At 50.4% G+C, this 25,264-nt stretch overlaps 1 protein-coding gene, 1 long non-coding RNA gene and 1 pseudogene across 3 annotated transcripts in view; 2 read left to right on the plus strand and 1 right to left on the minus strand.

Annotated features, from left to right (window-relative positions):
* Positions 1 to 25,264, minus strand: part of LOC139790612 (uncharacterized) — a 301,741-nt gene that overhangs the window by 151,075 nt on the left and 125,402 nt on the right. The window lies entirely within an intron of this gene.
* LOC139790554 (olfactory receptor 14J1-like) lies at positions 3,360 to 3,944 on the plus strand. Its single transcript, XM_071732422.1, has one exon. The coding sequence runs from the start codon at positions 3,360 to 3,362 to the stop codon at positions 3,942 to 3,944; it is 585 nt and encodes a 194-aa protein (XP_071588523.1).
* Positions 21,362 to 23,221, plus strand: LOC139790588 (dual specificity protein kinase CLK1-like; annotated as a pseudogene).

A 25,264-nucleotide genomic window follows, 5' to 3' on the forward strand; every position in this document is an offset into this window, starting at 1 on the left:
AAATCTGCAGAAGGACCAAAGCTGAGAGAAAATTAATTATGAGTTCTTTTTGCATTTATAATTGTGCTGCATTTGTGTAGATTTTCCATTCTTATTTGGTTTTTTTATTCTCAACTGCTGTGAAGTTTGTGATCATGGTACATTGAGAATTATGTTACTGCATGTAATGCCACCAAAGTCATGGATTTTGGGTTCCCTTTTAGTGTCCTAAAAGACATCAATTTGTAAAGTGCACCTCTTGAACACTTGAATTAGAAATGCTTTTGGAGAACTAAATTCAAAGGTACATCAAGTCCCAAGGATGTTTCTACAGAACCCTTAGCTTTGGAGGTGACACTGCTTGAAGAACAAGCACTCTGCGTATCATACATATCACCACTGCCTGAACTGAAGAAGCTGGAGTGAAGATGCTAAGCTTGTAGCTATCACGATATCATTGCCTTATGATATTGCCTTATGATATCATTGTGCCTTGTGATGTGTGGACTCATGGGTTGAGGGGATTGCATTGTTGAGATGTCATTTGAGTATGTGGTTTTTGTGATCCAAGTAATCAGCCAAGCAATATATATCTATATTCATGCATACTTGAGAGTGATTTGTGTTCCCTAAAAATTACTTGAAAATAAACTTCAATTCTTAGAGCAACAGAACTGATGTTTTGATTGTGGATAAATATTTCATTTCATCTTAATCTGATCAAGGGGTACTCGCATGGTGTCAGGAGGCTGTCACTCCTTGTTTACCCTCAGAGGGTAACTTTTCCCTGAAAGGGAAACTCTGGCCTGGGAGATGGAATCTCCTTTGGCTGTTGTCTGGGTCAGGCCATGGGATGTGACAGTCCTGTGCTGTTGTGCCAGCAGCAGGTGGTTGTGCTGGAGTGCCCTGCCATTTCCTGTAGCCCCCCAGGGCTGTGCTTGGCCACTCAATTGAGCAGCTGCCCTGACTGAGGTTGGAGCAGCCCTGGCACCTCCAGTGTCACCCGTGGCTTGCGTGGGAAGAGGAGGGAAAGGAGATTCCCCCTGGCACTGCCTGGGTGTCCAGTGGGAGAGTGGGAGAAGCAGAGGTTGTGTCTCTAGAGGGGAAGTGGCTGTGCTGGAAAGGAGGGAGGGAGGGGACATGAGCCATGACTTCAGTGTGTGTCCCATTGGGTTCCTGGGGAGCCCCAGGGAGAGCTGGAGGGAGCCCCGAGAGAGCTGAGCAAGTGGCCAAGTCTGGCGCTGGTCCTGTGCTGCTGGGCCGGGCTCCTGAGCCTGAGAGAGCTGCTGGCAAGCAGAGAGTGCTGCAGAGAGAGAGCTCTGGGCAGGAGCAGCTCCTCTGCAGAGCGCAGCAGGGCTGAGGGCACTGCCTGCAGGCAGCAGGGCAGGGCAGAGAGAGGAGGCAGAGAGAGGAGAAAGGCAGCCTGGGCTGGGAGGAGAGCTGAGAGCTGCCTGGGCTGGGGGAGAGAGAAATCTTCCCAGCCTCTGCCATGGTGAGTCTCTGGCTGCAGGGCAGTGAAGCTGGGCTTTCTGGAGGGGGTCTTCCTTCTCCAGCTGGCAGTCTGGGCCACAGCTGTTGGGATCCTTGAGGAGGATTTTGGTGGGCAGGAGGAAAAGGTTTGGCAGAGCAGGGCTGTCCTGGAGCAGTGTCAGAGGGAGAGGCCATGGGGCTGCCTTCTGCTGGGGATGGCTGCAGGGGCTGAGGGGGTGTGTGCAGGCAGGGGTGCCCAGGGCTGTCCTTCAGAGCAGGGTCCTGCAGCCCAGGGGCTGTGTGCTGGGGCAGGGACTCTGCTGCCTGCCTGCCTGCCAGGGGCAGCTCTCAGCCTTGTGACGTTTCTGTGGGACAACACTACTCTTGGATCCAAAATCATACCCAGATTTTTTCTGGGGGGGATTTTTATATGCACAGTGAGGGCACAGGTTCCTGCTGGGAAACCTGACTTTCCTCAGGCTGTATTACACTTTTCTCTGTCTTTTTAAGGTGGGAGGAAACCTCATCTGGGGAGGTGAGATCAGGGCCTGAGTCCCTACACCATCACCCTCCTGTGTGCTAGGAACCTCATCCAGTGCTTTCACCCTCCTATACCCTACACATACATCCAGCATCAGCTTCCCAGCTCCATCAGGGTCTGTGTGACAGCAGAGCCCTCAGCCAGCCCGTGGGGTCTGGAGTGTTGGGCACCTCCTCCTCCATCTGCTCACAGGAGAGCTGAAGTGCATCTGCCATGTGCTGCCATGTTCCCACCTCCCAGGTGTCCAGCTGTGCTCTGCCCTGGGAAGCTCTGGGCAGTGCAGTCTGAGTGAGGCTGGGCAGGGTGCTGACCTCCCTTCATCAGATGCCCTCATTCCATCCCTGGGCTGTCTCCTTGGGCTGTCTGTCCAAGCTGGGAGCTGCCTTCCAGGGGGCACAATGAGCCTCGTGAGTCCTGGGCTGGAAACGGGGTGCTGAGACCTTGAGAAAGGGTCAGACACTGAGTGCTCTGAGCTGGGTCCCTCTGCTCTCAGCAGGGAGAGGCAGAGACACAGCCCAGCTCCCCCTTCTCTGCATGCAGCTCCAGGCAATGCTCTTTGCTCACTCTGTTCTGCCTCAGTGCTGCAGCAATGCTGAGGGGTTCTGATCCCCAAGAACACTCCCCAGAGGAGATGGGGGGAGCAAGAAAAAACAAACCTCTCAAACTGCCTTCTGTTTTGCAGGCTCTTTTATGCAGAGAGCACAGAACATGCAAGACTTTGGCATCACCAATGATTGCATATGAATAATTTCTACTCTGATATTGGTCCCTGTCCCCACCATTCCCATGAAGCCCCCATTGCAGGGCTGGGAAAACTCCTTTCCAGCCAGTGGACAGAGTCCCTGCTGCAGACACAAATATCAACAAGCAGGGTTGTAGCCATGGTCTTTAGGGAAGAACTCCTAGAAAAGTGTCAGTAGGATGAAGATGGTGTATGGGAAAAGGGTCTCATTTTTCAGAGAATCGTCTCCTAAATTTTTGTTTTTCCTCCTCAAACAGCTCCCCATGACTTTTAGAATCAGCAGATGTCCAACAGCAGCTCCATCAGGCAGTTCCTCCTCCTGGCACTTGCAGAAAGGCGGGAGCTGCAGCTCTTGCACTTCTGGCTCTTCCTGGGCATCTACCTGGCTGCCCTCCTGGGCAACGGCCTCATCATCACCACCATCGCCTGTGACCACCACCTCCACACCCCCATGTACTTCTTCCTCCTCAACCTCTCCCTCCTCGACCTGGGATCCATCTCCACCACTCTGCCCAAAGCCATGGCCAATTCCCTCGGGACAACACGGACATCTCCTACAAGGCATGTCTTGTACAAGTCTTTTTTCTTTTCTTCTTTATTGGATCAGAGTGGTTCCTTCTGACCATCATGTCCTACGACCGCTATGTGGCCATCTGCAAACCCCTGCACTACGGGACCCTCCTGGGCAGCAGAGCTTGTGTCCACATGGCAGCAGCTGCCTGGGGCACTGGGTTTCTCACTGCTCTGCTGCACACAGCCAATACATTTTCCCTGCCCCTCTGCCAGGGCAATGCCCTGGACCAGTTCTTCTGTGAAATCCCTCAGATCCTCAAGCTCTCCTGCTCACACTCCTACCTCAGGGAAATTTGGGTTGTGGTTGTAGGTTGCTGTTTTGGATTTGGGTGTTTTGTTTTCATCGTGGTGTCCCATGTGTGGATCTTCAGGGCTGTGCTGAGGATCCCCTCTGAGCAGGGAAGGCACAAAGCCTTTTCCACGTGCCTCCCTTACCTGGCCGTGGTCTCCCTGTTCATCAGCACAGCCATGTTTTCCCACCTGAAGCCCCCCTCCATCTCCTCCCCATCCCTGGACTTGGCAATGGCAGTTCTGTACTTGGTGGTTCCCCCAGCAGTGAACCCCCTCATCTACAGCATGAGGAACCAAGAGCTCAAGGGTGCTGTGAAGAAACTCACAACAGGAATTTTTCTCAAGTAATAAAAAGCTCCATTTATCGTCCATGTAACTGATAATGTGTCTCATAGCATTAATGATGTGTCTTACAACAGACTCAGCCTGCTTTATGGAGCTGCTGGGGGTGGAGGTGTTTTCTCTCTTTTACACATCATAATGCTGTGCACAAATAAATCTCATTGTTCATACCATTTCCTGTATCTTCCTTTCTGGTGTTAAACAAAGCTTTTTGGAAAAATATTTCAAATAACATCTTTGTTCTCTGGGAAGTTTATCAAATAAACGATCCAGCAGTGACTTCTTTACCTGATGTCCTTTTTCTGAGATTCCTCTGCTGTAAGGGTTGGATCCAGCCACACTTGGAGTTCTCTGAGAAGGAGTTTAGAAAGCAAGGGGGTTCACTCTGACTGATACGGAGGCCCTTCCTCATGCTTTTCCCTTATCTCTGAAAAAATCACTCCAACCCTGTCCTGGCTCCATTTCCACTGTGTTCTATAAATCAGTGCCTCAGATCCCTGTGTCAGCCACTCCAGTTGTAACCCCTTGATGTAAACACTTTGAAAATACAAAATATGTCTCTCGAATCAGTATTTTTTCTGCTCTTTTTAAAATATACCAAGCATCCTCAATTAACAGATTTTTCCCCAAACTTAACTAGCTTCTGTTTTATATCATGCTTGACAAGCTCCTAAAGATAAGACTGCTTATCCAGTCGCCTCCTGGTACACGGTCCAGACAAAGGTAATAAATTGAACAGGGTACCAAGGACTGAAAGATAATAATAAATAAAAGAGAAGTTCTTGAGATGGCAAAATCTGTGTTATTTCTAGCAAGTCTGTGTGCCAGTGATTTATGAAAAGACAGAACTCCTTCTGCTGTATAAAACTCCAAGAGAAAAAGGAGAAGCGTGGCTCTTCTTCCCCCCCCCCCCTCTCTCGGCACTTGGGCTTCAGCTACGGGACAGAGAAGCGGCAGGAGCGACAGACCCAAAGCACCCGACTACAGCCAGAGGCCAGGGCCGGCGGACGGTGATAACATCTTGATTACTTTCTCCTTCTTTTCTCTTCTTAATGACTCTTCTCTCCAAAGTAACTAATTGTATAAATCCCAAATAAATCCTTTTAACTTGTTAAAATCATAAAGCCTGGTTATTTTCGTAAATTCAAGCGTCGTCTATGAGTAGTGGCTGAATTTTCCTCGCAAACAAAATATAAATAATAACTCGGATCGTAACACCCCTACATACCCCTTCCACATAGTAACAGAACAATCCTTGACATCAAAGCCTATTAAGTCACAACTTCTATATTAAAATCACTTTTTCCCAATATCTTTGTCACATGACAAAAATCAGGATGACTGGGTCAGAAGTCCATTTTAGTGTTCAAGAGATGTCAGATCATGGAACAGATCCTCCTGGAAGCCATATCAAAATGTATGGGGGAGAGGGAGGTGGTCTGAGGAAGCCAACACAGCTTCACAAAGGGCACACTGAGCCTCACCACCCTCCTGGCCTTCTGCCATGGAGTAATTGCAGTAGTGGAGAAGGGAAGAGCTGCAGACATCATCTGCCAAGACTTGATGTGATCCCCTACAACAGTCTCATTGCTAAATTGGAGGGAGATGTGTTTGATGAATGGACAGTAGGATGAGCAAGGAAATGGCTGGATGACCTCATGCAGACAGTTATGGTCAATGGATAAGGTTCAAGGGGAATGCCATTAATGAAGGATGTACCTTCTGATTGTAAATACACCTTCTAAATAGTAGTGGATGTCCTCAGTACTAATTAATATCTTCATTAGTGACAGGGTAACCCACCTAGCTGATCAAGGGAAGCACGTGGATGTAATATTTCTGGACTTCAGGAAGGCTTTTGGTACTGTCTCTCATAGCATCCTCCTGGATAAAATGTCCATCATACAGCTGGACAACCGTGCTATGTGATGGGTGAGCAATTGGCTCACAGGTGGAGCACAAAGAGTGACAGTGCATGAGGTCACATCAGGCTGGTGACCGGTCACTAGTGGGGTCCTGCAGGGCTCCATCCTTGGCCCAGTCCTCTTCAACATCTTCATCAGTGACTTGGGTGCAGGACTGGAAGGAATCTGAAGCAAGTTTGTGGATGAGAGACCTCGGCAGGTTTGAGAGATGGGCAATCAGCAGGCAGAGGAAGGACAAGTGCTGAACCACAAGTTCAGCAAGTGCTGAATCACCAACCACAAGGGCAAGTGCTGAATTCTGCACCTGGGATGGGGCAACCCTGGTGGCAAGTACAGACTGGGGAACGAGTGGCTGGAGAGCAGAGAGGGTCCTGGGGGGTCCCAGTTGATGGCAAACTGGACATGTGGCAGTAGTGTGTCCTGGCAGCCAGGAGGGCCAACTGTGTCCTGGGGTGCATCAAGCACAGTGTCACCAGCCAGCCCAGGGAGGTGACTGTCCTGCTCTACTCTGCACTTGTACAGCCTCACTGTGAGTACTGTGTGCAGTTTGGGCACCCCAGTATAGGAAAGGCATCAAGGTGTTGGAGAGTGTCCAGAGAGCAAAAAGTATGGCAAAGGGTCTGGAAGGGATGACTTATGAGGAGCAGCTGAGGTCACTTTGACTGTTCATGTGGGAGAAAAGAAGGCTGAGGGGAGATCCCATTGCAGTCTGTGGATCCTCAGGAGGGGAAAAGATGGGTCTGGTTCTGATTTTTTCACACAGAAGGCAGTTAAGCAATGGAATAACTTCAGTGCTTCCAAGCAATGACCACTCCCCCAAGCAATGACCACTGACCCCAGAGACGTGGTCACAGCAGCAAGCCTGCCTGAGTTCAAGAATTGTTTGAATGATGCTCTCAGGCAAATGGTGTCATTCCTGGTGTACCCTTCACAGGACAGGAGTTGGACTTGATCGTCCTGATGGGTCCCTTCCAACTCAGCATATTCTATGATTGTATGATAACACATTTGGTATCAGCAAGAAAAGGAGACACATCTTCCTTGGTTGTGCATGATGGGAGGTTGAGGACCAATGGGCTTCAGCTGAAAAATAGGAGGAAAAAACTCAAAAACTTTCTCCTCATCAAGACACTCAAGCACATCTACCAGAGAGCTTGTGTCATCTCAATCCTTCATGCTTTTCAAGAAGAAAATAGTAAAGGATTTAGCAACCTTCCTTACCCCAAACCAACCCTGATGAGAGCAGGAGGTTGTCCTAGAGACCTCCTGATAGTCAGCCCTCTGATCATCTTTGTGGCCTCCTCTGGACTTGTTCTAACAGCTCCAGGTCCTTTTTGTGCTTGGGGCTCCAGAACTGGACCCAGCACTGCAGTGGGGTCTCAGCAGAGTGGAGCAGAGGAGCAGAATCTCCTCCCCTGACCTGCTGGCCACGCTGCTTTTTGTGTAGCTCAGGACATGCTTGGCTTCCTGGGCTGCCAGCACACCTTGCCAGCTGGTGCTGAGCTTCTCATCAACCAGCACCCCCAGGTCCTCCTCCTCCTCTTCAGGGCTGCTCTCAATCCATGCTCTGCCCAACCTGTATTTGTGCTGGGGATTTCCCCAAATGAGGTGCAGGACCTTGTGCTTGTCCTTGTTGAACCTCATGAAGTTATCATGGGCCCAGCTCTCCATCCTGTTCCTTTGCCTGTACAATCTCCAGAAAGGTGACTTTAGAAATGGTCACTGTATCACCACCACCAGGAAAAACTTTCTCTTGAGGCTTTGAACTTGGTTTGCTCTTCTTCCCATCTTGGGGTAGCTGGGAGGTGGTGTACATTTTATGACATTATTGATCTTCACACCCCACTGTCCCCGGGAAGAATCCAGACCCACAAAGGTCAGGATGGGCTCTGCCTTCCCAATGCCTGGGGTTCAGAGAGTGACCTCACTGCTTCATAAAAATAATACAAAACAAAACTCATGGCTTTAGAGCCACCTTTACAGAGCATTTGACTCTGCTCTAACAAGGCCATGGGGAGCCTATGGCAGCAATGGCCCTCACTGGGGCCAATCAATGCTTCAAGGTACTTTCAGGATCCATTCTGACTTCTGGAGCAGTTTGTTCATTCATCTCTCAGCACCTGAGGATCATGGACTCAGCACCAAACACACCCTGGGGCTCAGTGAAATACAGAGAGCACTAAAGGGCCATGGCTCTCCATGGGATATTCTTCACATCTTCAAGATTAGTACAGCTAACTGGAGAGGTTTTCCCACTGCAGTTAAGAAGGAACATTTCATACTGTGATTAATGAAAACTGATTCCAGGTTTTTTTTTGTTTATTGTTTTGTTCTCCTGTAATATTTTAAAAGATGATCTCATGATTTTCATTTTAGAGAAGAGGTGATAGAAGTTCCCTGACGGCTGACACCGTGTGGACAACTTTACTTCTCACCTCCCCAGCCCCACCATTCCTTTCATGCCCCACCTGGGACTTCCATCCCTGGTCCTTGCATCAGACTTCTCCTCTCCTCTCTGCAGCTGGAGGTTACAGCTCCACTGCACCACCTCCCACCTGCTCTCCTCAGAGAACTGACTGCACACGGGCACAGCAGGAGTTTTCCTTTGTGCCAGCCAAGAAAAGTCACACAGAGAAAGTGAAGAAGAATCTGATGGGAAATGGTTTAGAGAGACAGATGGGAAAAGAGAGATGTGATCATCATGACAGAGGTGGCTAAAGAGACAATCAGGCTGCTGAAAGACAGGCGAGCTTTGAACAACCTGCTGCTCAAAGCAGCACCCAGGGGAGAGGCATCTGAATGAGCAAAGAGTAGGAGAAGGGGACAATTGGAGAGGAATGGGAATGGCCTTTGTCTGGACAGTCTGTGTCTGGAAAGGGGACTTTAGAAATGGTCACTGGATCACCACCACCAGGCAGAAGTGCACCAGACACTCTGCACTTGGTATGTTCCTCACCCCTTTTTGGGGTAGTTGGGAGGTGTTCTGCATTTTTCCTACAGTTTTTATTGCTCATCATCATGCCCCATGGCCCCCAGAAGAATCCTGACCCACAAGTGAGGGATGGGCTCTGCCTTCCTATTGCCTGGGGTTCAGAGTTTGGCCTGACTGATCCATAAAAGAAATAAATAAATAAATACATAAACAAAAAAATACATACCTGTGGCTTCAGAGCCACCTTTACAGAACCTTTGTCTCCCTGCAATCATGGCCTCCAGTGACCTTCTCTAACAAGTTTCTGGGGAGGCTTTGCCAGTAATGGGATTCAAAGGGGCCAACCAATGCTTCAAAATACTTCAAAATAATTTGGGTTTTTGTTTTGGCTTTAACTTTTAAAACCGTTTTTTTTTCAGTCTCCTGTCAGTACTCATGGGCTCAGTCTCTGGCACCAGGGGGCCCATTACAGTACTGAGCAGCCATGAGTCACCCTGTGGTGTTTTTAGTGTTCAAGACTTGCACAGCTACTTGAAGAGGTTCCAGAGTGGAGGAAGATTAAAAAGAGCATCAAAAATTTTTTTAAGTTCTGTTTTACTCTTTTAAATTTTAGAAATTTATATTCAACTGGTATTGGTGCAGAGTGTCTCTGAAAGAGGGCTGGACAGTGAGGGGAAACCTTTGAGATCCAGCACTCCATGGAGAACATTGCTCCTCACCTCCCCAAACACAACATTGCTCTCATTGGCTCCCTGGGAAGGCTCTGGGATAATTTGCCTCCACCACCTTGTCACCACCACCTTGTCACCACCCCCTTGTCAGTACCACCACTTCCACCCTCCATCCAGCAGGTGCTGCTCGCTCAGCTCCCTCCTGTCCCCACGCTGCCACTTGATCCCCACCCACCCACCCCGCATGGCACCAGCATCACCGGGGTCTCTGCGGGGAGCCCCGAGTGCTGGCAGCGATTGTCCTCTCACACAGTGAGGGGATGGGGGCAGCGGTAGCGAGCCCGTTCCTGCCCTGCCTGCAGGACACCTTCCCTTAGGGGCAGGAGGAGCAATGCATGACAAGTGTCCCTTTCCAAAAGCCCGCAGCAGCCTCTCTTTCCTACAGCAGCTGCTTTCTGCACTGCCATCAAGAACGCCCTGCAGGCTGCACTTTGCATTTCCCCCTCAGAAAGGGAATGCTCCTTCTTGGCATCACCCAGCACGCACACAATGTCTTGGCTTTGGAAGAAAACTCAACACAAAAAGGGGGGACACCCACTCCCACTGCCTCACTGGTGCCGGCCGTGCCCTCCGTGCCTCCCACCGGCCCTGGCCCCGCAGCGCTGGGTTTGCCCGGGGGCTCTGCAAGAGAAGAGGGGAAAGGGGGAGGTGGGAGCCAGTGAATCCAAATGAAAAGAGTCTCCAGGTGAGGCCAAGAAAAGGTCAGGCTGTCCCACCAGGCAGTGTTCTGGGGTGGGGGAGCAGCAGCACAGTACCAGGTGGAGGTGCTGAATGAGTGCCAGCTCCCAGCCAAGTGACAAGGGGTGGTGACAAGGTGGTGGTAGAAAGGTTGAGGTGGCAAATTGTCCCTGTCCCTCCTACGTCCTGTGTGTCTTTTCCTCCCATCACACTTGTTGTCTACAGGCTGCAGCTTGGTGTTACAGCTCCTTTGCACCAGCTCCCAACCCATCTCCCTTAGAGAACTGCTGCACTCAGGTACAGCAGGAGTTTCTTTTTTTGCAACTATAAAAATTTCAAGTAGAGAAAGTTTTTCCTACACAATAAAATACACTCTGCAAGTATCTGCTAGGAAGAAGTTACATCTAATGAGGTTACATTTCTACAAGGGATAATCTGATGAGAAATATTTTTGGTAGCTACACGAAGGAAGACATAAACATTATTAAAGTATTATGTAAGGGCTGCTGAAAGAGAGTTATTCCAGTCAGGGTCATTCCATACCATCAGATGTCACACTCAGGAGAGAAAGTGGAGTGAGTGTGCTGCAGAGTTTGACCACTGCTTGGGGATTGGTTGGAAATTCCTCGAAGGGTGTGAGGTCCAGATACAAACTTTACAGCCCAGGAAAGGTTCTAAAACAGGGATGTTTAGTGCAGCACTTGGCTGCTTGATCGTGGGTTATATGTGATGTAAGCATTGATGCTCTCTGCAAGCAGAATGGAGGGAGGGATACCTTATAACACACCCTGCACATGGCCTGTACAAGGGTGTTGGATGATAGCCACACACAGAAATTGCAGGAGCACCTCCAGGGGTGGGATGGATGCTTCTGATCCCATCCCTCGAATCATTCTTTCTCTGTGCTGGGGATATACAAATGACTCAGGACATTCCTCGTATCCTTGTTTGTTTTTCTGATTTTTGTTAAGCCTGTTTTCTTACTTTACTCAAGAAAGAATTGCACCTATAATTGGTAATCTCTCATTAAAAAAAAAAAACAACAAACAACTAAAAAAAAAGAAAAATCCAAACCAATAAACCAAAAAGGCTAAACTACAAACATGGAAAGGAGCAGCTCTTAAAAATATAAAATTAAAAATGATGATTAATTTGTTTTAACATGCTCTTGTCAGATCTGTTGTTATCTCAGCCCTTTGTACCCCACGTTGGGCCCAAATAAAGACTGTTGTGGTCGTTGCTATGGTTCAGAAAGGATTTTCACATCACTCTACTCTCAGCACTGAAAATGAGATACAAAACTGGGAAAGGCATGCAAAACTCCTGCAGCAAGATCTGTGCTGTGCATCAGCAGTATTCATAATATTGAGCTGGGCAAACAGGAGAGGTGGGCCCAGGTGAACCTTCTGAGGTTCAACAAGACCAAGTGCAGAGTGCAGCACCTGGATCAGAACAATCCTCACCATCAGGACAGGCTGGAGGATGAGGTTTTAGAAAGCAGCCCTGCGGAAAAGGACTTGGGGGTGCTGGTGGATGGAAAGCTGGACATGAGCCAACAGTGCACGCATGCAGAAGGCCAGAAGGGCAATCACATCCTGGGCTGCATCAAAAGAAGAGTGTCCAGCAGATTGAGAGAGGGGATTCTGCCACTTTGCTTTGGTAAAACCTCCCCTGGAGTACTGCATCCAGCTCTGGAGCCCCATATAGAGGAAGGACATGGACCTGATTGAGTGGATCCAGAGGAGAGATGAGGCAGCTAGGACACCTCTGTTAAGAAGACAGAGTGAGGGAGCTGGGGGTGTTCATCCTGGAGAAGAGAAGGCTCTGGTGAGACCATCCTGTACTGAAGGAACCCTACATGAATTCTGGAGAGGGATGGTTAGTAAGTGCTTACAGAGGTCCCTTAAACCCAAATTATTCCATGATTCTTTGTTTTTATAATCTTCAGCCACCTCAGTTACCATGGAGAGTTCCCAAAGATCTCCCGAGATGTGTTTTTGAGGCCCAAAGACCATGGATGTTGCCCAGAGACTGATGAGCCAAGGCTCGGTGCTGTAGAGGAGTATCCTGGGAGTGCCTGATGGGTGGGTTTGGGCATGGTGGAACTTTTCTTCAGAGAGGGAAACAGCTTGGGCAAGAAAGAATGGCCAAAAATGCAGCTGGGGATGCCTGGAGTGGAGAGCAGAAGAAAGAAATGTGAGCCCATGGGATGAAGGTCCAAATCTGCCCCTCCGTGCTCCTCCATGGGCTGCAGGGGACAGCTGCCCTCTCCCCACAGCCTGCAGGGGAACTTCTGGTCTGGCCCTTCCTTCAGTCACTGACCTTGGAGTCTTGTGGAGGGCTGGGAGCAGGCTTCCACCTCCTTCTCCATGGACATCTTGGGCATTTTCTGCCACAGGCATTCCATGGTCACCCAGGGCAGCTGCTGACTCCTGAGGGAGGTGCTCTCCCAGATATGGGCACCCCAGGTCTCCAAAGCCCTTATATACCCCCAGGGTCACCATGGAGACCCCCACGACAATGTTGTCCAGGCACCAGACCCTGCATCACAAAGCCCTGGTGGTGGCTCTGGAGACTCCCAGGCCTGGAACTGGCTGGGAATGTGTCACAGAACAATGGAATCATGGAATGGGTTGGGTTGGAAGGGTTAAAGATCATCCTGTTCCAACCCAACCTATTCCATGATTCCATGATCCCACCCAACTGAAGCCAACCCTGCCCCTGTCCCCATGGAACTCACTTCTTAATCCCATCCACAGCATCAGCCTCACTCAGCAGTAGTGTCTCTTGGAGCTGCTCCAGGATGAGCTTCCCGTGCTCCTCCTGCTGCATGATCCTACAGATCATTCCCATGACCCTCCAGATCATTCTGAATCCCAGAATACCTCAGGCTGGAAGAGACCCCTGAGCATCTCCTTGTCTGAGTGCCCTGCTCAAGGCAGGCTGAACCAGATGAGGTTGCTCAAGGGCTTCCCCAGCGTGGCTTCATCCACAAAGGGGATGAAAGTGCCTTTTGTCCCACCCCACATGGGAAGGGAAGAGAGGAAAAAGTGTCTTTCCGACAAAGACAGGAAAAAGTGTTGGCACAAGTTTTGGACACTGAGGCACCGTCACTGCTTGCCAGGAGGACTTTGGATCCCTGATGGCACTGTGACCCTCATCATCTCGTGAACTTCCCACCTCACAGAATACCTGAATACCAAAGGTATTGGTAGGATTGGTTTAACTTCCAGCCCTGAGAACTTTCCAAAGGGAAGGGTCTGATTTCCTTGCAGAGGAGCCCTCTGGATTTCCTCGCACTGGACTTAGTATTATCTCCCTTGGAGGCATGGGTTATTCAAGGGTTGGACTTGACCTCAGAGGTCCCTTCCAACCCAGACGATTCTAGGATTCTATGATAAAATTAGTCAAAATCTGAACTGGGGTCAAGATAATTAGGTGAAGTCATGTTGAGCCCAAAAATCACAGTTTAATGCTGGGCCGGCAATTAATCAAATTACAGATGCTCTCCATTAATGCCCCTCCCCTCTCTGATAAAGGAAGGGGAGAGGATAATGGAGAGAGACTTATGGGTTGGAAACTAAACTACACAGCTGTAATGAAACAGTAGTGATAAAAAGGAAAAATTACTAAATATATACAGATATAGAGGAAAATTGATACCATGTTCCTCCTCCCTCTCCCCCAAGAACTCTCACGTCACCACCGAGGCTGCAGGGCAGCCCTGGTAAAGTCCAGGCTGGAATTCTGGGAGCAGTTGGGAGCTGGAGGCAGGAACACAGAGATTCAGGCTGGCACGGATCAGGACCACAGGCAGAGGAAGGGATGGAATCCTCCCAGGATGCTGAAGCAAACAGGGGGAGGAGAAGGGAAGGGAGCATCACAAAGCCTTGGTGGTGGCTGTGGAGATGCCCAGGCCTGGAACTGGCTGGGACTGTGTCACAGAATCATGGAATGGGTTGGTTTGGAAGGGTTAAAGATCATCTAGTTCCAACCCAACCCATTCCAGGATTCCATGATTCCACCTAACTGAAGCCAACCCTGCCCCTGTCCCCATGGAACTCACTTCTTAATCCCCCCATGCCAGTATTGAAGGCCATATCACAATTGTGGTTCTTAAGCAGCTCTCACCAAGAATGAACCACAGAGCAAGACTAATCCCAGATAAAAGGCCACAGGTCACATACCCTGAATACCAAAAGTGCAGAATGATCTCTTTAATTTCCAACCCTGTGAAATTTCCAGAAAAATAGTTCAATTCCCACTCATCGGAGCCATCTGGGTACCCTTGCACTGAAGTTGAAATTCAAGGTATTCAGGCAAATCATAGAATCATAGAATCATAGAATGGGCTGGGTTGGAAGAGACCTCAGAGATCATCAAGTCCAACCCTTGATCCACTCCCCCTGTGGTTCCCAGCCCATGGCACTGAGTGCCACATCCAGGCTCTTTTTAAATATCTCCAGGGATGGAGAATCCACCCCTTCCCTGGGCAGCCCATTCCAATGTCTGATCACCCTCTCCGTAAAGAAATTCTGTCTAATGTCCAACCTAAACCTCCCCTGGCACAACTTGAGACCTCTTGTGCCCTCTTGTCTTGCTGAGAGTTGCCTGGGAGCAGAGCCCAACCCCCTCGTGGCTCCAACCTCCTTTCAGGGAGTTGTAGAGAGTGATGAGGTCTCCCCTGAGCCTCCTCTTCTCCAGCCTGAACACCCCCAGCTCCCTCAGCCTCTCCTCATAGGATCTGTGCTGGATCCCTTCACCAGCCCAGTTGCCTCCTTTGGACCTGCTCCAGCACCTCAATCTCCTTCCTGAGCTGAGGGGCCCAGAACTGGACACAGGACTCAAGCTGTGGCCTCCCCAGGGCTGAGCACAGGGGCAGAATCCCTTCCCTGGACCTGCTGGCCACGCTGTTCCTGAGCCAGCCCAGGATGCCATTGGCCTTCTTGGCCACCTGGGCACACTGCTGGCTCCTCTTCAGCTTCCTGTCAGCAGCTGCAGCCCTGGCTGCCCTGCAGTGGGTGAGGATAGGGCTGGGCACCCTGCCTGGGGCACCAGGGCTCACCCTGTCCCTCCAGCATGCCAGGCTGGCACTGGAGCAGGACTGGAGCACAGAGGAGCCAAGGAACAGAAACCTGCTCTGACCCGGGGGTAACAGCATGAGCAGAGCTGTCTGCTTGCCCAAGGGAGACTGCTGGACACCCACAGCATCCTCAAGACTCTCCTGGTTCCTGGGTGTCCACATGTAGCCCCAGCTGGTCCCACTATTGCCCAGGTGCTGTAGGAGCCTGTCTACTACAGTGGGGCTCAGGTGGGCAGCACCTGAGTGTCACCATGAGGAGATCCACCAGGAGACCCCAAAATGATGCTCAGCTCACTGTGCCCCCTGACACAGGGCACCCCTATGCTGGGACAAAGCAGGTGGAGACCTCTGTGGCCAAGGATGCTGCTGCCACAAACACAGGGGAGGGCAGGCACAGGGATAAATTCATGTTGGAAAGGGATCTGTTTCAACTCTTTTTCCCCCAGGGATGACTTCCCCTCCACCAAGCAGCCCATGCCCCTGCCAGCAGCTATGGGAGCAAAGGCAGAAGCCAAGACCTTGCTCCTCCCGTAGCAGCTTTCACTCCACCTTGCTCAACCTGGACTTGCTAAAAGCCATTCAACCTGCCAGGCTTTGGCAGGATGGATTTTACCATCCACCAGAGTCAGTCTCCTGCAGCATCCTCTCCTTTCTTGATCTGCCTTGTTCCATGGCACACAAGCCAACACAGCTCCAATACCAGCACAGCACAACCCCACAGCACCGTGTCTGGTGGGGATGCAACCACCACGCGCTGCCTTGGACCATCTCCTGAGGCCCCAGAGAGTTGGACACAAGTCCAGGGCCAAGGTTAAGGACATCCAGGAGCAGTGCTTACTTCTTTACTGTATCCCTCAATGTATCCTCACCAGTACTGAGGGGCTGTTTTTCACAGCTTCAGCCACTGACTGCATTCTCCAGCACTAAAGGTGCAGTGAAGAAGAGGCCTTTGAAGACTGCTGTAGCTGGAAGGGAACCTAGCAATTATTTTTAAAACCTTGAAAACACTAATTTCATCAGCTTAAAAAAGTAAATTCTTCCTACCCTATGTCTCGTATTTTGTTTTTCTTTCTTCTTCTAAACAGCTTTCCCCTTTTCTCCATCCTATGCCTTTCCACTTAAACACTGTACACTGGTAAGGATGAAAGCAGGACCCCAAAACTATTTTTTTCTTCATTTCCAATTTTGTCAACATGGAAACACAAGAAATAGGCTCTCCCAGACTTTTTTAGTTTTTTTTTATTTTCATTTAATGAAAGGCACTGTAGCAAGGGAACCATAACTGAGCAGCTGTGTTTCCACGTCCTTGCCACACAGCCATGTCTCACTCTTTGGCATCATCAGTGGGAAATCACCCACTGCATCTGGCATTTGCTGCCCCAAAGGGTCTTGCTGGTGACATGGTGACACCAGGCTGGCTGTGATCACGTGGAGCCCCTGTGTTGTCCAGAACAGAAACCTGTCCCAAGCCCCACGCAGCAGCAGCACGGGTCTGCTGGCCCAAGGGGTGTCCGTGGACGACCACGGCTCCCAAAACTCCTCCTGGCTCCTGGGAGTCAACAGGCAGCCCCACTGCAGCTCCTCTGGCCAAGGTGCCCTTCTGCCCCAGTGTTCCCTGAGGAGCAACCCCGGGGTGATGGGCTGCAGGCCCCCCTGCTCCCCAGGGCCCCCACAAGCTCCACTCCCCTCAGTCCCCCTGCTTCCCCTGGTCCCCCACAGGCTCTGCTCCCCCACAGATCCTATAAGGAGAGGCTGAGGGAGCTGGGGGTGTTGAGGCTGGAGAAGAGGAGGCTCAGGGGAGACCTCATCACTCTCTACAACTCCCTGAAAGGAGGTTGGAGCCACGAGGGGGTTGGGCTCTGCTCCCAGGCAACTCTCAGCAAGACAAGAGGGCACAAGAGGTCTCAAGTTGTGCCAGGGGAGGTTTAGGTTGGACATTAGACAGAATTTCTTTACGGAGAGGGTGATCAGACATTGGAATGGGCTGCCCAGGGAAGGGGTGGATTCTCCATCCCTGGAGATATTTAAAAAGAGCCTGGATGTGGCACTCAGTGCCATGGGCTGGGAACCACGGGGGGAGTGGATCAAGGGTTGGACTTGATGAGCTCTGAGGTCCCTTCCAACCCAGCCCATTCTATGATTCTGTGATTCTATGATTCTATGATTCTATGATTCCATGATTCTATGGGCAGGGTGCTGCCGAAGCTCCCGAATGGGGACTCTGGGGGCTGCCACATTCTCCTCACCACCCATGGCCACACGTGGGATGGGTTAAGGAGGAGGAGTGGCAGGGGTCTGCAGGGGCATGGCAGCCCCAGCATGGGTTGGGTCTCCCCCAGCAAGTCAAAGCATTCTGATGAAGATTCCCCATTTTCAAGGAGTCACATGGATTAAGACAATGGGTAATGGGCACAGCTTGCTCCTGGGAAGATTCCAGGTGGACAAGAGGAAAATTTTGCACTGGCAGGACAGTGGAACATTGGAATGGTCTCCCAGGGGAAGTGGTGGATTCTCCCACTGGGGACAGTTTTAAGTCTCAGCCCAACAGCACGCTGAGACATCTCATCTAAACTGCAGTATTACCTAGAGGGCTTGGACCAGAGGATCCTTGAGCTCCCTTCCAACCTGACATTCCGTGATTCCATTCTTCCCCACCAGCATCTTCTGGAACACCTTCCAACAGCAGCTGGGGAAGGGTTGTTGGGATGGTTACATCATAATCCTAGAACCATGACAGGGTGTGGTTTGGAAGGGACCAATTGAAGCCCAAAAGGCCCAATAAAACTTTTTAGAGACAGCCTTTAAACAGCAAAGGTATTTATTTGCGGATCTGGGGAACTCCCAGCTCTGGCTGGACAAAGAGTTCCAAGGGTTAAGGGAAAGGGTTGGGGTATTTATACATTAAAAGGGGAAGTTACATCATCCTTACATACATATTCATGGGATAGCAACATGTAATCATAATATTTAAAACAGGAAGAGTCTGGGTGAAGTCTGGGCGGAGTCGTCTTTTGGGGATATGTTTCAGGGTCTTTGGGGGTCTTCAGATGAAGTAACGAGGTCTTCCTCAGGGTTGAACTTTTTACCTTTCTTGCTTTCAATGACTTCATCCTCTTGTTAATTGGACACTTGCAATTATCTTCCCCTTATCTGCTGGTAATGGCAGCCTCACCTGTCTTCCGTGCAGATGTTTACACTCCCCCAGTGCCCAGCTAATCTTGGCGGTGCCAAGATTTATACTTATAACTATCTCCAAGACAAAAGTTAATCCTTTTTGGGTCTTGACCTGTCTCAGCTGCTTTGTTCACTTCTTTTCTCAGTTTAACCCTGAATTCTACTGGTTATGAATACAAAGATATCACAAGTTTTAATTCTACATAAAGTAAATTCACACATACAGCTTGGCCTGCTCTCCTCTCCTTACAGGAGTTCATCCTGTCAGGATCTTTTCTCTCTTTCACTCTGAAGGGACCTGGCCATCCCAGCAACCACACAGTCCAGCAGGAGCCAGGAGAGCAGTAAGGAGGGCAGCATGGGCAAAGCCCTGAGCCGGCCAGGCTGTTTGTGCTGGAACTGCTGTTGCCTGGGGAAGGGCCAGCAGGAGGAGGATGACTTTGAGGAGGACTACGTGCCCCAGAGGTTGATGCCGGCACCAGTTTCAACACAGAGCCAAGCAGAGCCCAACAAGAAGGCAGCCAGACGGCCATCATGGAAAGTCTGGAAAAGCAGGAGGGCTCCGGTGAGCCGGGTGTTGGAAGTGTGTGTCTCCAACCCTTCCCTGTGGGAGTCAAGCACCATGCTCACCCGGCATCGCCCGGGCCAGCCCAACCCCAGCAAGCCCATGTCCAAGGAAAGCCTCAGCCACGGGCACCACAAGACCCTGGAGGCCTCTGGGTAAGCCTGCACAGAGCACGTCAAGCTCTCTCCATGCCTCAGCCTGGAGCTGCTGGATATGGGACTGGGCATTCCCATCCCCTGCCAGTCCTGTGCGTCCCCGGGGGGTGCCGGCAGCCCCATCGCCAGCAGCGCAGGCTGTGCCAAGGAGGTGGTGGGGCCGTGCCAGGAGGAGGACTCTGCTGCGGGGTCCCAGCTCTCCCATAGACCTGCAGTATCCCAGTTCTTCCACACGGACTGACTGCAGGAGTTCCTGGAGCTGGAGGAGCAGTGCCAGGAGGAGGACTCTGCTGTGGGGTCCCAGCTCTCCCACAGACCTGCAGTATCCCAGTTCTTCCACACGGACTGACCTCCTGTCTGTGGCCAGTGCCAGCTGGTCCATGGTCTTTGGAGACCTGTGCCAACTGGTTTTGGCATCCTGGTGCTGTGCTGAGAGGTGGAACTGGAATAGCAGGCTGGATCTTTGTGGCCACTGGATGGACAAAGCTACTTGTGTGTTTAGATGATCCCCAGATTTGGTGGAGTGTGTGAAGGTGGAAATAAGGATGAGTGCCACCTTTTAATTAAAAGATTCTCATATAATCATCTGGTAGATCAGGCTTATCAATTTATAATTATCTTAAAGATGGCAGCACTCCTAAAGCTTTGTTTTGGCCAGGTGCCCCTTTCTCACAGCCGGATTTCCATGTTAAGGAAAAGCTTTTCCTGCTTGGCCAAGGCAGGGGAAGTGAACAACAGGCTTGTCTGCAGTGACCTTCGAGTGAAACCAAAAACCATGTACAGAGAGCAGGGCTTATGCCTTCTGAGGCCAAAACAAACTCTCCGGTGATGGGGCAGATACCCAGCTAATAGACTAAACTAAACACTGCTTTGAATATTTTTAATTTGGCTGTATCTGCATGGGTTTATCAATCTGGTGTTTGCTCTCCTCCGAGTTTCGGTCTGAGGTGCCTCCAGGCAGATCTGTAATTGCAGGCAAATTTTGCTGTTCCTTAGCTTGCTTGTTTGGACCCTTCCTAGACAGAAAAGAGACAAGGGAACTCCCAGTGAAGGCTTGAGATGTAGGTACTGAGTTTCTTTGCCCTTAAATACTTTGACAGAAATGCTCATTGTCAGGTAAGTTATAAGCTGTGCTTTTCTCTAAAGCTCCCAGTACTGTGGTGGACATAACCCAGAGAGTGATGGAGGTGCTAAGCTAGAACAGCATCACACACAAGCATCCGGATCCAGATCATACAATCATAGGTCTTTCACTCCTCATAGCAGTGGGCAAAGGATCCCTCTTCTGTCTCCCTGGGGTCTCCAGGAATGCCAGGAGTTGGGGAGTGCCTTGTTGTTGCTAGGGTGAGAGAAAGCTGGATCAGGTATGAAACATTGCACGCACGCAGGGTGCTCTGGCAGGTCCTGTGTCTCACTTGCAGAACAGGCTTCTCCAAAACAAACCCGAAATGGTGCTGCTCCCTGAGCTGCTTGCACAATGGCAGAGCTTGATGAACTGATTGCTGCCTTCCTGAGAACAAGCTGTAATCTTGTGCACAGGCAGCCACCTCAGCGAGGGGTTATAGCACACCCACAGCTCTCAGGAAGAGCACTTCTCTCCTGGCTGCAAACAGGATTTTTCCTGCTGCCTCTCTTTAAAATGGGGAGCTCCATTCACTCTCCTCCCTATTCCCCAGTGCTCGGGACAACAAGATGCAGCTTGGACCCTGAAAATTTAGCAAAAAAGATATTTAGGTGTCATATACATACATACTCATAATTACTAAATCCTTTTGCTTATAAAGAAAAGAAAGATGGGCACTGAAATCCTAAAGTAAAACTCAGTGAACCAATCTTTTCAAAGAATCATAGAATTTTCAGGGTTGGAAGGGACTTTTAAGATCACCTAGTTCCAAACCCCCTGCCACAGGCACGGACCCTCCCCCACTAGAAAAGCAGCTGTAATTTGGTGTTGCCTTGCCACTTGGAGGATCTCATGTGAAAATCTGCTCAGTGCCACGTTTTCCTCCTGTACCATAAACTCTGTGTCCTGGGAATTTGTGGGGACCGAATATGAAATTGCTGCTTCCCACCCTCTGTGGCCTGGCCTCTTATCTCCATGCCTGAGGATTTTCCTGCCCATTCACTTTCCTACTCTGACCTCAATTCCCCCGGGTTTATTGATTGCCCAGACCATCCTGATGAGGCCTCCAAGCAGCAGATCCAACATCATGGAGGATGAGGACGAGGGTCTCCTCATCTGTCAGACCGGGGATGTCCTAAGTGCAAGATGTAAGTAAACAATATTATTAGCTTTTCAGATAGAATAAATTCTTCTAGCCTAAAAGCTGAGGGGACTTCTTGCAAGTCTTTTCTTCCTGTCTTTTATTCCTTTGGGGATGGGGAGTTATTCCTTCTCTGGACCTTCCGTTTTCTTTCCTTCCCTCCCTCCCTAAAAAAAAAAAACATAAATGGTACCTACTTATACCTGTAAATGTGCCTTGATGAGAGCTCTCCAGTGACATCCCTCCCAATGGGTATTTTCCATTTCAAGAGGCACAGTTGAGAAGAATCCAGTTGGTCTGTTTGTTTGTTCCATTTGTGTCTTACGGCTTGTTTGTTCAATAGCTGAGGAACTTCACAACTTGTGTGACTGAGAGCTCTTTTCTTTCCAGATGAGGTTGTTGGTTTTTTGGGTGAAGGCACTTTTGGACAAGTAGTGTAATGCATCGATCACCAAGAGTAAGTCTTTTTCATTGGAGACATTTTCTTGACTGATACCCTCCTGGTGTGGCTCGGGAAGTGCTTTCTGACTGCCTCGGGCTTTATCTTTACCTCCTCCTCTGCTGCTCTGTTCCTTGAAGGCTGCAGCAGTTCCCACACACAAACTGATGTTAGTTTAGTGCCTGAAGCTGCACCCTCCACACCCTCAGAAAACCTTTTCTGATGAGGTTCCCATCGTTATGAACACCGTAGAGGGTGATTATTCCTGAAGATTCTGAGGTAAAACTCCTCCTTGTTTCCCCTGTCTTTCCAGCAATGGCAGGAACGTGGCTGTGAAAATAGTCAAAGACGCTGCTGCGCACTCCGGGGCAGCTCAAGCAGAGGTGCAAGTGCTGGACTCTTTAAAGGCACTGGACCCCAGCAGCACACAGTGAGTAGACAAAGCCAACCTGGCTGGGCTTTGGCTTGAACACTTCCCAGAGGGCACCTTCTGGAACAGGTGACTCCTGGAGCCAAGCGTTACACAACTGCCTGTGCCAATTCCTGTCTTTTTCCGCTTTTGCAGGCACTGTGTCCAGATGTTAGACTGGTTCGAGTACCAGGGCCACGTCTGCATCGTTTTTGAGCTGCTAGGGCCCAGCACTTACAACTTCCTCAAAGAGAATTGTTCTCTGCCCTTCAGGCTGGAACACATCAGGCGCATGGCCTATCAGATCTGCAAAGCTGTCAGCTGTCAGTAGCGTTCTGTTGTGCTTCATTTGTTCAAGTTTCTCAGTGGGATTTGCTAAGGAGACTTCTTATCTTGCAGTTTTGCATGTGAGCAAGTTGACACACACAGATCTGAAGCCAGAAAACATCTTACTCGTCTCCTCTGACTATACAGAGGAGTACAACTCCAGCCTGGTGAGTTGCTGTCCTCTTCTCCACCTCCCCCTCTGCCATCCTATGCCTTTCTTCAGGCTCTCACATCCCATTTCTTCACTGCAGAAATATGTGGTGCACAGACTGAAACGCCCAGACATCAAAGTGGCGGACTTCGGGAGCACGGTGCTTGTCCATGAGCCTCGCTGCTATCCGGTCACTACAAGACCTTACAGAGCTCCTGAAGTCATCCTAGGTCAGTGGAAGTCTCTTAGGTGCAGCTTTGGCCCAAGATCTTTTGCTGCGCTCTTGAAGGGTGCTAACAACTGTGGCACATCCTGGTTGAGCTGTTGAACTCTTTGCATCCTGGTACAAACATGAAGCTTCTGAATCTTTCCACAGCCCTGGGATGGTCACAGCCATGTGACCTTTGAAGCATCGGATGCATTCTCCTTGAGGAGATTCCAAGTATTTGAGGTAGGCAACTAGGAACCTCAAAAGATGCAGCACGTACAGTGCCACCCATCTTGCTCAACACGGGAATGCTCTGTGCAAGAAAGGCAGTGGCGTGTCTGCAGTGCCACCCTGCAGACAGAGGAAGATGTAGGCACAAAGGAACTGTCTCAGCAGAAGACTTGGACAAGCTGCTCTCAGTGAACACTTGGCCAGCAGCTTGGTGTGAAGGGTGACCATGGAGAGAGAGGAGAAGGCCCGCTCCCAGACCACCAAGGCGCTCCTGAAGAAGAGGCTCCAGTTGAGGCTCAAGGTAAGAGGGAGAGGCTGGCGTGGGACAGGGTCACACGGCGCTGCCTGGGTGCCAGGGCTGGGTTTGCTGGAAACAGGGGTCCTGGCAGCCGCCTCCATCCCACACCTCCTCCTCCTCCTGTCCACAGGAGGTGGGCCACAGGCAGCAACCAGCAGTGCTGCAGCGTGGCCGCCAGAGCCAGGTCTCGTCCCTTGATGGTGAAAAAGAGAAAGATCCTGACAGGATGAACTCCTGTAAGGAGAGGAGAGCAGGCCAAGCTGTTTGTGTGAATTTACTTTATGTAGAATTAAAACTTGTAATGTATGTTAATGAATTTGTATTCATAACCAGTAAATTTCAGGGTTAAACTGAGAAAGAAGTGAACAAAGCAGCTGAGACGTGGCATTTTCCACTAGAACAATGTAACCAAACACAAGGCCCTAACGGGATTAACTTCTGCCTCAGAGATAATTATAAGTGTAGGTCTTATTCTTAAAACAAGGCACTGCCAAGGCCATTTAGGCACCAGCTGGGCACCAAAGAATGTGAACATCTGCACAAGAAGAACATAAAGATGTCACCACCAACAAATAAGAAGAAAGTTATGGATAGGGTCTGATATTGCCTTGTAACAATATAATGAAGTCAGCAAGAATTGAGAATGTAATGATGTTGTAACCTCCCCTTTTCCTGTATAAATACCCCAACCCTTTCCCTTAACCCTTGGAACTCTTTGTCCAGCCAGAGCTGGGAGTTCCCCAGATCCGCAAATAAAACCTTTGCTGTTTAAAGGCTTAAAACTCTGTCTCTAAACAGTTTATTTGGCCTTTTGGGCTTCAATGGGGACAGACTGCCAGAGCTGCCCTGCCCCAAGAACTGTCAAGCCAAGGCCATGGGGAGACACCACGTCCAGGTAGGGAGCCCAAGGGCAATGGGCATGGACATCTTCCCAGCCCAGGAGCTGTTGGGCAGCTGGGAGGTGCTGGAGGGAACAGGCTGGGCCGGGAGGCTGCCAGGGCATCCTGGCAGAAGAAAGGACTTTTCACAACTGGGACATGGAGACACAGGGGCAAGGGCCAGAGTCATTGCAGTCTCTCCTTGGTTTCTCTTGCAGTTGGGCAGCCTGGTAGGCAGAGTGACAGAGGAGGAGACAGCTTGCCAGCCAGGCCGGCTGCCTCTCCTCAGGCAGGATGTGGCACCCAGGCATGCACTCACAGCTCAGCCCTCAGGAGCTGCCAGCACTTGCTGTCAGAAGCCACGTCCCCCTCCAGCTACACGCTCCACACCTTTAGGCAGTGGCAGAGACAAGGCTGCCAGCACCAGCTGCAAGCTGCCCCATCTGCCACCTACACCCTTTACATCATCTTCTTCCAGAAGCAGTTACAAGGCTGCCAGCACCTGCTGCAAGCTGCCTCCTCTGCCAGCAGCAACCTTTGCCAGAGGCAGAAACACAGCTGGCAGCGCTGCAAAGAGTGGCCCCCAAGAGGTTGTCTCCTCTGCCCAGGGCACATGGGGTGACCGGGGCACATCTGCCAGGGTGGAGAGCCGGAAGCCTGCCCTGCACGGCCCTGGAGCCTCTGCCCCAGCTGGAAAGGGGACAGCCTGGCACGTCCCCAGTGAGCCCCAGAACAAGGTTTTCACTGGGCAATGGGGATGCTGCAAGCAGCCAGCAGCACGGCAGGACCAGGCGATACCAAGAAGAGCAGATGAAGGCTGGGCATGAAAAAGAGAAAGATCCTGAAAGGATTAATTCCTGTAAGGAGAGGAGAGCAGG

The sequence above is a fragment of the Heliangelus exortis genome (assembly GCF_036169615.1).
Source record: "Heliangelus exortis chromosome W unlocalized genomic scaffold, bHelExo1.hap1 SUPER_W_unloc_2, whole genome shotgun sequence".
NCBI classification, from domain to species: domain Eukaryota; kingdom Metazoa; phylum Chordata; class Aves; order Apodiformes; family Trochilidae; genus Heliangelus; species Heliangelus exortis.